At 41.3% G+C, this 13,869-nt stretch overlaps 1 protein-coding gene across 3 annotated transcripts in view; it reads left to right on the top strand.

Moving 5' to 3' along the window:
* Positions 1–997: 997 nt before the first annotated feature.
* Positions 998–13,869, top strand: part of CDK19 (cyclin dependent kinase 19) — a 92,181-nt gene continuing 79,309 nt past the window's right edge. For 2 of the 3 annotated variants that reach the window (XM_035109070.3, XM_035109073.3), the window contains exon 1: positions 998–4,542. In XM_035109070.3, coding sequence (XP_034964961.1) covers positions 4,415–4,542 — 128 coding nt within the window. In that variant the 5' untranslated portion in view covers positions 998–4,414. Of the gene's footprint in view, positions 4,543–8,499; positions 9,043–13,869 lie in introns of those variants that run through there. The other variant, XM_088666012.1, reaches the window with a different exon arrangement.

Here is a 13,869-nt window from a genome sequence, read left to right as displayed (position 1 = left end):
GGAGCATTGGTGCTGAGATCTGCAAAAGATCAAAAACTTGAACAACTTGCATTTCATAGCTTCACCCTTGGTAAATATTGTTAAGCAACAGTGCCCTTCCCTTTAATGTTTTTACATTCAACGCTGGGTTTTAACTGAATAAGCAACAATAGCAGGTATGCCGGTAGAAAGCCAGCAAGGGACTAGCCAGTGTATTGTACAGAATATCACACAATTTCTGCTTGGTTTTAAAGGAAAGCATTGATATATACAGTATGAAGTGGGCCTAATTGAAGCCAGATGGAGGGAACCAGTGCAATGGGAGAACTAGTGCAAAACAGTTCTGGATGCAAACTATGGAAAGGTCAGTAGGAGGGTGTACTGGAGGTGGTGATGCTCTGCATGTCAAAGGACACAGAGTCCAGCAAGCAAAAACTTATAAAAGGGTAGACTCCTCCACAAAACTGATGTGAGTGGCAATATTGTTGTTGTTTAGTTGTTTAGTCGTGTCCGACTCTTCGTGACCCCATAGACCAGAGCACGCCAGGCACTCCTGTCTTGCACTGCCTCCCGCAGTTTGGTCAGACTCATGTTGGTAGCTTCGAGAACACTGTCCAACCATCTCGTCCTCTGTCATCCCCTTCTCCTTGTGCCCTCCATCTTTCTCAACATTAGGGTCTTTTACAGGGAGTCTTCTCTTCTCATGAGGTGGCCAAAGTATTGGAGCCTCAGCTTCACGATCTGTCCTTCCAGTGAGCACTCAGGGCTGATTTCCTTCAGAATAGATAGGTTTGATCTTCTAGCAGTCCATGGGACTCTCAAGAGTCTCCTCCAGCACCATAATTCAAAAGCATCAATTCTTCGGCGATACCAAGACATCGATATAAATTTAGTACTGAGTACATGCTATCACCCCCTGACCAAAATGTTTAGTGTGATCTTGAGATGGAGACAGGACCCAATGAGGAAATGTAATGGGTGACTTCAATTGGGTAAATGAATGCTCCAGTCATGATAGAAAAGAAGCCTTCCTTTATAAAATGTAAGTATTCTCCAAATGAGGAGAACAAAAACGTACACAAACTTTGGCAAAATGAATGCAAGCAGACAGCAAGCAGACACATTTAATATTGCAAATAAATAAATTAAGACCAACAAGAAGACATTTAAAAAGCACGTTAGAAGCAACAGACTAGCTGGAGAGATTATTGGCCCTTTGGATGACAAAGGAGTCAAAGGTGTACTAAAGGAGGAAAAGGAGATTGCAGAGAAGCTGTAGTGCTGATCCCTGCGCCTGAACTGAATCTGAAGAGGCAAATGGTGGTGACAAGAATTGATGTTCTAGGCCTTGATGACAAACTAAAAATGAAGACATCACATCCAGGAGGTAGCATCTACTTGAGAGCCCTTTAAAAAACTGAATTTAAATAACTGACCTTCTAGCAAAAAAAGTAACATCTGTGAGATCAGCCTGCATACCTGAGGACCAGAAAGTGGTCAATATATTATCAACTTTTAAACTGGGATCCAGAAAATATATGGGAAATTAGTTTTAAAGTAACCAACCTGTAATGAAAACCATTATTAAAAATAGAATCACTAAGCATTTGAAGACCAAATTTGGCTGAAGCAAAATTGGTATGGCTTCTGCAAATTACCTTTTAGAGTTCAGTGTCCATATGCATATGACTAGGGGTGATCAACAGATAACATAAACTTGGCCATTTATCAAAAAGCTTTTGATAAAGTCCATTAGAAAGGGACTGAAAATAAAACTGTCAATCATAATGATGTTATATAATTTGATAGTGTGACCAGATTACAGTATGAACATTTCTGGTTGTCATACATCAAAAATACTATATTAGAGCTGGAAAAGGTGTTGGAAAAGGCAACCAAAATTATAGAAAGGCAGGAGCAACTCCCATATAAGGAAAGCTTACAACATTTGGGGCTTTTTAGGTTAGAAACAGATGAGTAAGGGGAGACATTACAGATGTGCATAAAATTATGCATGGTGTGGATAAAGTGGATAGAAAGGCTTTCTCCCCTTCCCATAATATTAGAACCCAAAGTCATCCACACAGCACACAAACTAATTAATTTTATCCCACAAGATTTAACATTGGCCACCAACTTGCACAGACATAAAAAGAATAAGACAAATTATTGGAGGATAAGGCTATCAAGGCTGCCAGTCATGATAGTTGTATACTGCCTCTAATATTGGAGTTGATATGTGACTGAATACCAGTTGCTGGGAAACACAAATGTGGAAAATGCTATTGTGTTTGTGGGCTTTCCATAGTAATCTGCTTGGCTAATATGAGAACAGTGTGGTAAACTAGATTTGCTTATGGTTTGATCTAGCAGGGCTCCACTTGTTATTAGAGGTTCCACAATGCTCTTTCTCATCCTTCACACTATTTAACACCTTAATGAAGCCACTGGGGGTTATATGGATATTTCAGATGCAGAATAATCAGTATGTTGATGACACCCAACTCTTGTCTCTCATTTTCAGCTGAACCAAGGGAGGTACAGTAGTTGAAACAGTGAACTGTTTATAGTTGTGAAGGACTGGATGCTGTACAAGAAGCTGAAACTTAATTCAGAGTACAGAAGTAGCATTGGTAGGTGGACTAACATGACTAACATCCCCTCAATTCCTTCGTCCAAGTTGTTTATAAATACATTGAACAACAATGGGCCCAGGATAGAACCCCGCTTGTCACTTTTTACCAGAATGAGAAGAAACCCATTAATGCGTACTTTTGGGTTCGGTCAGCCAGCCAGTTACTTTGTTCAAGCCACATTTTACCAGTTTCCTCACAAGAATATCATGGGTGGTTAGGTGTCTTTGTCCAAAACCTTACTGAAATCAAGATCCACCAAGCTTGTAACTCCATTAAAAAAAGAAAGAAATGAGATTAGCCTGGCATGATTTGTTTTTAAGATATAAACGAAATTGAAATAATAACTGAGGTTTTTTTCCCCCTGAAAGGGAAAACACAGCTTTTGTGATATGGTAGTCTGCACACCTGTAAGTTCACGTTATCTGAAGAAGAGAAAGACCTTGCAGAGCAAGCGCAGACCTGCATGTAAAGTAAACTGTATGAGTCATTTAACAAAGCCTTTCGAATGCTGATGGTTACCGGAAATACATTAAGAAGAGGTGGAGGCAAGCCAATAGGTGCCAAATCCATTTTATCTTTGTAAGCAAAGTGTTCCTTTACTACGTCAAGTTTCGAAGTCTCTAGGCTTCATATTCAAGAGACATTAAACTCAAGGCCAGCTTGAAAACTGCTCTATCCCATCTCCACCCCCTTCCGTGTCCTAAGGTAGTCCCTGGTCGGTGAGGCATATTGTACGTGTTGCCTGTGGGGCAGCATCTTCCAACTCTAGCGCCTGGGAACGTGCACCTGCTGCCTTTTATTTTAATTATTAATTTGAGGGCAGAAGAGCTTTGCCGGTGCTCTGCCGCTCCTCCGTTCATAGAACATGAGACGCTCCAGGAAAACAGCGCTGCGCAATGTCAAGCGAGCGAGCCGGAGGAGGCGGGAGTGGGAGCCAGCGAGAGGCGCGTGAGCAGAGCCATTGTCAATATGCTAGCGAAGGGGGGAAGGGCGGGAAACGCGAAGGCTTGTGAAGAGCTGTGGGGACGACGACGCGGAGAGCGGCCCAAGCGGCAGCTTTCTTCCCTCAACTCTCAGACTTGAGGCTCCGCCTTTCAGTTGATTGACAAGAAGGCCAGCGTTTCAGATTCGGGGTTTGGGCGGGCTCAATGGTGAAGGGTGAAAAGCGGGACGAAGTCTAGCCAACGGTGACGAATGTAAGAGCGAAGGGCGGGGCTACAACCTGAATGACAGCTCAGGAGATAAACAAGCTCCAGCGCGAGACCCTCAATCTACCGACCTCGGCCGTACCCCGTTCCTCGCCCCGCCGCTTAAGAGTGTGACTGCGTGTCATTGTTTTGCAGGCGGACAAGCAAAGCAAATAGAGACTCCGCCGTCTCTCCCTTCTAAGCCAACGTCTGACTCTCCCGCCACTGCCCGGCAACGTGAAGAGTCAGCAACTTCCCACCACCCGCTCAGCAATAACCGGGGAGCGGGTTGCAATGCGCAGGCGCACACAGGCTTCGGTGCTGCAAGCGACGCCGGGAACTGTAGTCTCCGCTTCCTTACCCTTCCCCAGACGCCTTCGAGCTCGAGCTTCCTCCGATACTACCAAGCCCAGAATCCCTTGCGGCCCTAACTATTGGAAGCCCTAGTTGAAGCGGGTGGCGGCGGAGCGGACTCCCCCCCCCCCAAAAAAAACCCAAAACAAGGAAATGGTGCCCAGTGCGGTGGCTTCGTGCCCCTGACGCTCGCGCAGCCGCTGGTCCCGCCGCCTCATCCCGCCCTCCCTGCGGCCGCCCCTTCCATGGGTGAGAGACATGGACTACGAGTTCAAATCCAAGCTGGCGGCCGAGCGCGAGCGGGTGGAGGATCTGTTCGAGTACGAGGGGTGCAAAGTCGGCAGAGGCACCTACGGGCACGTCTTCAAAGCGCGGCGCAAGGACGGGTAAGAGGGAACCGAGCTCCTTCGGGAAGGGCGGCGGCGGGGGGGTCGGGGAGAGCGAGGGGGAGCCGGCCGGGCGGGAGCCGAGGAAGCGCAGATTGCCAGGAGGTCGGCTGAACTTTGAAGCCCCGCCGCTTTCCGCGATTGCTGTCACAGCGGCGGCGGCGGGTTTTATTTCTCGAGCCCCAACCCCGCCCGCTAGAGGCGGCTGAGGGCGGGAACAAACTTTGTCCCGCGCTGGCGAAGCCCTCCCTGCACTCCTCGTGCCTTTGGGGTGTGAAGGAGGCTCGGGGTCGAGCGGGATCCAGGAAGAGACGGAGCGGGGCTCTGCGGGTTCGTCCCGCGCTCTTCCCTCGTTTGCTTTCTCTGCCTGAAGCAGAACTAAAACTATCCTCTCAAGTCTCAGCCGTTCAAAGCCTAGGATTTAAATGTTTGACCTGATTTGAGTAAGGAACAACATTTCCCTCTTTCTCGGTCGGAGGCACTGGGAATGTTTGGAGCTTGAGATAGTATCCTGGTCACAGTGAAAAGGTGCTCCAGTGCTAAGAAAACGGTCTTTGTTGGAGTAATAGGTCTTAATATCATACTTTGATTTTAGTTGATCCGCGTTTGAGGGGGAGAGCCCCCCCAAATTCATATTAGCTGCTCAGAATAAAATGATTTTTGCGGTTAGTGCACAAATTACTTGCTTGAGAAAAATTTCTTTTTACTACTTGTCCTACAAGTACATCTGATGTGACACAGGTATTACCTGTTTGGATAATAATAATATGCACTGTCTTGTGTAGGCGTATGTCTGGATAGAGAGGAATCTGATGCCTTGTAGATGTTTTGACTAGATAGTTTTTGGAACTCTTCTGGATCAAAAAGTCTATTCAGTATTATTCTATATATGTGTATCTAGGATTAGTTTAATGTATGAAAACAAAGAGCAAAGTATACTCCCATGTTTAAATTTCTGATCTATATTTTTGTAATGCTAGATATACAGGCTGATGATATAAAATCCCTTGAGTATTGAAAGTGGTTTTATGTTTATATAGCCTCAGTGGTCTCTACCATGAAAAAGAAATCAAGCCCTTTTGTAACTATTCTGCTTCGGCAAATCAGGTATTTTGATTACAGTACTGTATGTACAAATGCTTAAAAATCTGGATGCACAAAACTCAGTTTCTGGTAAGTCTGCAGTCCTATGTATTTACCCTTACTTGGAATAAACTCCATGAAACAGTAGGGTTTGCTTCTGAATAAATATGTATGGGATTGGACTGCTTGTCTCATTGAATGTACAAATCCTTAATTCACAAAACTAAGTAGCTTTCTTCTGCAGACATTCAATATTAATTTCATGCTAACTGATAGAAACGATAGCAAAAATCACAGTAGGTAGAGACATTCCCATGTAATACATTGATAGATCAACATAGCTATGTGTGTGTTGTCTTTTCAACTTGGTAGTTTTACTTTAGAGTGGGAGCCATGTGGATAAATGTATTGTAAGTGAACCAAGCCTGCAGTTTCATTTATGTTATTGACAAAGTTAATCACAGTAGAATTCCAACACAAGTTGTGAAATGAGAACCCTTCTATTATGCAGTAGGGAGAAAGGAAACACAACTTAAGGATTAACAGCTTTTCCAGTAGAGAGAGGGAGAACCAATATTTGTTCCAATACCTCTACATTTTGTTCTGAAGCATGGGCAGATTTCAGAGGCATCAAAATACTAGGCCCAGAAAAAGCAATATTGAGACAAAAAAACCCACAAAAAAGTTTCAGCAAATATTGTGTTAATATATTGACAGTTATTTATTTTGCTATTTTTATATTCCACTTGTCCTTTTGAATGCTCAGAAGCCACATGTATGTGGTTTTCAATAGTTTCCCGCCAGGTGTTGCTCAGGTCCACACATGCCAAAGATTCAAGCAAAATATATGATTAGACAACCTCCGCCCACCAACTTTCTTATTAAAAGATCGGGTGTGATCACAAATTTTGAGTTGTGCTTTCCTTCCCTCACTAACAAAAAAAAAAATACAAATTTAAACTGGCTAACAGTGCCATGGAATTAAATGAGACTTACTGTCCAATCCTAACTCAATTGTAGTACTTATTCCTAAATATGTGGGGTTAGAATTGCAGCCTTAAACTGCCTTAGCATGATCTATTAAAACTTGTGTTTTTTCTTTTACTTTGATGCAGCTGCAATAGCTGTGATACTTAAACTGGCCGGGCTGTAATTAACAGCATCTTCCTGCATCTCTTTGGAGTAAATAAACAAAAAGAACTTAAATTGTTTAAGATAATATTTTTCTCAAACATTTCCCATTATGGCTATTTATATGGAAGGAATTAGCTAAACACACTTGTTTTCCTGGATTGTGTTTGGTCAACCAAATTAATAGCAGTGCCGAACTACATATTTGTCCTATCACAGCTGCTGCAGTGCTGTTAGCCATGGTTACAAAGTTGAGTGTTACACATGACATTGACATAAGTCCAGTATCTCATGATTCTGCAGGATGACAGAATTCTGCTTCCTGGGAATGTATTTGAATTTGAAATAAAGTGAGTTCCCTGTCCTTACTCCTGCAAAGTTACTTACAGTGGTCCCTCGACTTAGAAACTTAATCCGTTCCGAATGCACATTCGTAGGTCGAAAAGTTCGTAAGTCGAAAAGCGGTTTCCCATAGGAAAAAAATATTCAGAAAAATTCGTAACTCGAGGAAACTGCATTTAAAACCACCAACGGTTTCCGTTCAGATGTAGAAAAATTTGTAAGCGTGCGGCCATTTGTCCCGTTCATAAGTCGAAAACTTTGGATGTCGAGTAATTCGTAAGTCGAGGGACCACTGTAAAAGTGTGTTGCAAGGCCTGATGAAACCTTATTTACCGTAGCCACCTGTCCGGCTTTTCAGTTGTCCAGCGGTGGGAGGTGCAGTTTTTAAAAATAGATCTTTGCCTCTCAATATCCAGGGGAATAGAATAAATGTGTCAGATTGCATGATATTTCATTTTGGCTCAATTTGCATAGTATCAACAGACTTTAACACTTGGCTTTTCTTGATGCACAATTCCTCTTGCAATGCAGGAGATACATTGTTCCAGCTTTATTAATGCTTCTCCCTCTTTCAGCTTGGAGAGGTCAGTTGGTGAGGCAGTACCACAAAGATGCACTCCTGATACTTACTGAGTTAGTAGTGGGAGGTCAGGGCTGTGCAGGCATACTGGTGGAACCAATCCAGCACTCCCTCTGATGTACTTGCAGAGCCTTGACCTCACTGTTGCTCCTGCCCCACAGCAGCGGTGATGCTCATGTTGGCAATGTCTCTCTGCAGTACAGACTTGGAGGAAATGTGTGGTGGCACCATTCAGGATACCTTTTCCAGTTTTAAAAAGGAAGGAGAAAGCTGCAATGCCTGTTGTAGGTGTGGAAAAAGCACCATGATGGCAGGGAAGGAGATATGAGAAGGGAGATTGTGGGGAGCCAGTGGGTGAGGGTGGAGAGGTGGGAGGAAGATTTAATTAACTACTTGCCAGAGTGATAACAGGCCTGTTCTGGTTCTGATTGTGTCATGCTTGGATTCATGTCGATTTCAGGGAAGTCCTAGGGAAAATTCATTGAAGGTCATTGCTGGCTCTTAGTCAATATGCCAAACCAGTACTGAAGGCTTATTAACTTTGCTGCTGCATTTTTCTGGAAGTTTATCACCTCACTTCTGTAATGGCTGTTTTTTCATGAAGCATCTAATAATAATTACAATGTAACGGTATTGAGATTGTTTTGCAAGTCAGATTTTGTAAATTATTTTCAAGGCACTATTGTACAAAACATCCGTATTGAGATATAAGTTTTAAGAAATATGAAATGTTGAGCTGTAATAGTCTGAAATTCATAGAGCCTCTTATGCTGTGTCTTATAATTAAATTGGTTATTGCTGCCATAAAGGATACAGTTTGGGAAAGAATAATGAATGCAAAAGATCTGATTAAACCTTTTTGCATTTATTTAAAATTTCCGTGTATAAAATTGCTTGCGAAATTTATTGCCCCTTATAACAGTTTTGTTGCCTGTATTATAGTTTACCAGTATTTTTATGATATAAATACAGTTTATAAGCTGGTGGTTTTGGCTCTTGTGGGTGTAATGGTTGTATGTCCTTTGCATAGCTGCCAAGTTTCCCCTTTTCTCGCGAGGAAGCCTATTCAGCATAAGGGAAAATCCCTTTAAAAAAGGGATAACTTGGCAGCTATGCCTTTGATTCAGTATTGGTGGAATAGGAGCAATGGAGCTGACCACATACGTACAGTAGTTGCTTCTATTACATTTAACTTGTGTACCACAATTTCAAATTTTATTTTTATTTACTTAGACTTTTAACTCCATCCCCGAAATCTCAAGACAAGTAGAGAAACAAGTTATAAAAGTACTATCAAAATAAACATGTTGCTGCTCTTTCCAGTTTTCTATGCTACATCAAATGACTTTGCATCATTCATTAAGGTAATTCTGACATGAATAGCGTGTTCACCTTTTGGGAAGGCACTTCCAGAATGTAGAAGTGACCACTAAAAACTAGTGATAGGGTGAATTTAGGTCAGAAAGCCTTGCCCTGTTATAGAGTGTTGAGATCCCTCTGAATTTGGGTCTAGCTAGTAATGGGATTTGTCTTTGTTCTTGCTACTCAGCTCTGTCTCCAGTCCTCCTGCTTTTTAAAGCAAAGTCCTTGCAACTGAGAATCTTTAGAATTTATTTCTAATTAAGGACAAGGCCCACAAGCAGACTTTTCCACTCTCTTGGGATCCCTCCTTGCTGCTGGTTCCTCACACTGCTTTTCTTGTGAAGTTTTGGGAGGCGTAGGGGATACAGGGGAACCTGAAGCTAAGAGAAGCTCATTTCTCATTGTTCCCTTATTCCTGAATGTTCTTTTTTTTTTTGTTGAGGGGGGGAGGCGATGTGTACAAGGTTTCAGGAAAAGAAGAATGGATTTGGAATCAAGCAAAGGGGAGTTACCCAGGCACTACATAAAACTAGGGTGGCCAGATGAAAAAGAAGATAGGGTTCCTGTCATGGGCATAGCCAGGAATTATGTTGGAGGAGCCGGCTTTATGTTAGGGGGCCAGAACCTCAGTAAGTTAGGTATTTATTTGATTTGGGAGAGCAGCTACCCGCTGCCCCCCTTGGCTACACCCAAAGCTCATGTGCCTTTAATTGAATAAAAGGTAATTGAAATTCCTCTTCTACATCTAAGTTGCAGGAGTTCTGTCTTCTGTAAAAAAAAGGGGGGGCAACCTGGGTAACATGCTATGCTCTTGCTGTTTGAGGCTTCTCAGAGACCACAATGTGATATGCCTTAGTAAATGCATTATTCCATATGAACTGTTTTTAGGTGTTGGTATTCATGTGTTTTTGGATTGTACCTAGGTTTCTGTTCAGATAAAGATCCCATTACCACCATACTTTGTCTAGAAATAAGTAGAAACAGAGGGGAACAATCCTGTGAACATCTGACAGGTCTTTCAGTTATTTTGGTTGGTTATTCATTCTTACCTGGGAGAAAGTGGAAATGAAAACAATGAGGCTTACTTCAGAGTAGATACTATCAGATTGCCATGTTAATATCTCATTACTAATTTATATGGTTTTAAAACTTATTTTCATGAGTCAGTCACTGGGATACCAACAGTTCTGAAACAGCTTTAAACATTCTAAATATTAAGGAAGATATTCAGAGAGGGAAGAAACACTACTTACCAGTATGTGTTTATTTTTCTCGTAAGAATGGGGGAAGGAACAAATGATTGTGGAGTGTTACTTTTACAGTACAATCCTGTATGCATGTCTACTCAGAAGTAAGTTCCATTGAGTTGAAGAGACTCACTCCCAATCAAGTGTGTATAGTATAAAAAGGTAATAGACCCCTGACCATTAGGTCCAGTTGTGAATGACTCTGGGGTTGCGGCACTCATCTCACTTTACTGGCCAAGGGAGCTGATGTTTGTCTGTGGACAGTTTTTCCGGGTCATGTGGCCAGCATGACTAAGCCGCTTCTTGTGAAATCAGAGCAGCACACGAAACACCGTTTACCTTCCCGCTGGAGCGCTTCCTATTTATCTACTTGCACTTTGATGTGCTTTCAAACTGCTACCTTGCCAGGAGCTGGGACTGAGCAACGGGAGCTCACCCCGTCGTGGGGATCGAACCGCTGACCTTTTGATTGGCAAGCCCTAAGCTCAGTGGTTTAGACCAGTGGTCATCAACCCCCGGGCCATGGACCAGTACCGGTCCGTGGATCAATTGGTACCGGGCCGCCCAAGGAACATTAAATACAATTAAATTAAAATTATTAAATCAAAACAATCTAAATAAAATATAAACAATCAACGCCCCCCCCCCCAGCGGGCCGCAGTAAAATTACCAAATGTTGACTGGTCCACGGCGATAAAAAGGTTGGGGAGCACTGGTTTAGACCACAGTGCCACCCGCGTATACTGGCCTTCAAATAAATGGAGTCTTTTATAAATTAAATTAAAATGCTTGGAGGGGTAATTTCCTTAGAAGTAAGTTTGATAAATTTATTGCAGTGTTAGAACACTTAATACCACTTAATATTAAGATATCTTTTTGGGGGGGATTTTAATACATTAAAAAAGGTGTGAAAGAAACAGTTAAGAGTTCAATCCTATAACATCTTCTCAGAAGTTAGACCCCCTCAGTTCAGTGGAACTTTTTCCTTGGTAAGTGCTTATTTAGGATTATAAAAATGTCTATGTAGAAGGCTGCATCATAGCTACAAAGCTTGTGTTAAAATAAACTTAGCTTAAATCATGCTAGGTTAAATGGCTTTGATTTTAATTTTGTGATGCTGAATATCTCTGTGTACCTCATTGTGTCTAAGCAGATCACACCTATTACGTATATGAATTTTGAGGTGTATCAGTTAAATAATTTAGAAAAAAGACATCAGCAAATGCTAAGTTGCAAGAATGGCTCCTTGAAAAAAATACTTGTTTTTGAATAGAAAAACCTGTGGCAAAGTTTTAGTGTGGGAATGTTATTGGTAGAAGGAGGCCTCTAGCCGTGTTGCCAGCTAAAACTCCATAGAAACCCAGCAGTGATGCATATTTATAGTTTGCCAATCACCATGGTACCAAGGCACTGCTATAGCTAAAATCCATTCTACCCATTCTTATAGATTGTTTCAGCATCCTCCTTAATCTTTCTGCAGATGAACCTTAAACAAATTGGGAGAATGCATTCAGTACTTAATACATTTTCATGATTGTTGCTTGTCCACTTTATATTTTACAGATTCAATAAGTATCCTGCAGCAAATATTGTTATATCACACTTTCGTCAGCTATGAAATACTCCTTCTAAAATAGTTGCTTTTCTTGGATAGGTACACAAAGAAATAATTGCTATGGTAGTAGCTTCCCCCCCCTGTAGTGAGTGATGGCATAGCCAGTGGCATATCACTTTGATCTAGTCAGCTCTGTAGTAGCTAATCTTAGACCTGATTTATACATGAAATTGACCACAGTGAAAGCTTTTACTCATGTACGTTTCCCATGCTTGCTATATCTTAAAGAACTTGCAGGATATGTTGCCCCATTCACATGTAATATTAGCATGCCAACAATCAGGGTGTGCTATTGGCATGCTAATGTTGCACATGAATGGATGAGCACACATTTTTTTTGTATGTGAATTTAAATGTGGTGAAGCACATGTAAAGCTTATCCAGATAAAAGCTTTTCATGTGACCCACATCCTATATGAATCTGGCTTTAGAGAGGGGTAAGAATAAAGAAAATGCATACTTCCAGTAGTGCTTATTTTAAAAACTTAAATTAGCACACACTGTTGGGAGTTGATGAATGCCTGAAGTGCCTGGTCAGACCAGTGGGCTGTCGGTGGTGCTTAGTGATTCTGAAAGACTGTTGGTTGTATTGATTAAATAACCTTTTTATTATAGTGCTAACCTTGCATGTTTGAATTCTGTGTTTGAAGTGATCTTGTCTTTCTAGGCTGCTGAGGCAGCCAACTAAACTTGACCTTCCTAAGTTAGTACTCATAGTAAATCAAGAGCTTTGAGAGGCTGTTGAGGTGGGCTGCATCTGCAAGCTATTTAAACATGAATCTCGGTAATTGTCATTCTGATAGAAATATCAAGACTAGTAAGACAAGTCTGTCATCTATGAAAATTTAAATTTATTAGCTCCAGTTTAAGAGCTGCTACTTCATGTCAGGAATATTTTGATGATGATGAAGATGAATAAAATTTATATACTGCCTTTCATCTGAAAATCCCAGGGTGGTTTACAATATGAAAACACAAAATACTGTACATAACATATTAGCGAAATAACAATAACCCCTCCCAGTTTAAAAGGCCATAGATTATTTAATTAGCCAAAGACTTGGGGGAAGAGGAGTGTTTTTGCCTGACACCTGAAGATATTTAATGAAGGTGCCAGGTGAGCCTCCCTGGGGAAGAGCATTAATGCTTGGTACTCTGTTCATCCTTACAGTAACCACAGTACCTCTCCCCAAAGCCATTCCTACCTGTCTGCAGTCTCTCTTCAAACTTTGTGTCCATTATGCACTTTCTCTTGGGCTTACTTTTCTATCACAGAGAATCAGTAACTCCTAGTGCCGTATCTTTGACTGCTGGTTTCCTGGAAGTATTTCCCCTTTTTGCTTGCCAAAAATCATTAACAGTATAATGTTGATATATTCAGCATGATCTAAGCATGCTTAATTGTTTGATTAATTTTAAGTTTAATTGGTAGATCCTTGTGAGTTCAGTGAACTTAAATGGAAATGTGCATAGGATTGCAGCTGAACTGAATAGTCACTAAACTGAATAGTGTGTTTATGTCAAAAATATTAATTACTTCTGATTGTATTTTTTCATGTAAAGGTGCTTTATTCAAACTGATGAATGACTTTACCCTTCTGAGAAATTAAGTAATTTTTTTGAGGATGAAACTTAAAGGGCTTTCAGTATTTTGCACTTCTAGTATACTTTAGAAAAATTATCCACACCATTGCCACAGAAAAGGGCCCATTCTTTTTAAATAAAGAAACTGTTGAGAAGAAAAAACCAATGATAAGATTGAGAAACCTTATGGAATAGAAGTATTCACAAGTCAAGTCGTATCCAGTCTATTGTCAGTAATGGCAGAAGGTTTGGGAAGAATGTTTTTGTTTGTTTTAATTGTTGACAATATCACATAAGTCAATTGTTTAGGGAAAGAAGCTTTGGCTAGGGTAGACTTCAGTCAAATATAGCTTACATTCTAGCTAGTGAGATGTATAGTAGTA

This window comes from Zootoca vivipara, chromosome 3 (genome assembly GCF_965207765.1).
Source record: "Zootoca vivipara chromosome 3, rZooViv2.hap1.1, whole genome shotgun sequence".
NCBI lineage: Eukaryota > Metazoa > Chordata > Lepidosauria > Squamata > Lacertidae > Zootoca > Zootoca vivipara.
This window is presented reverse-complemented; position numbering and strand designations above follow the sequence as displayed.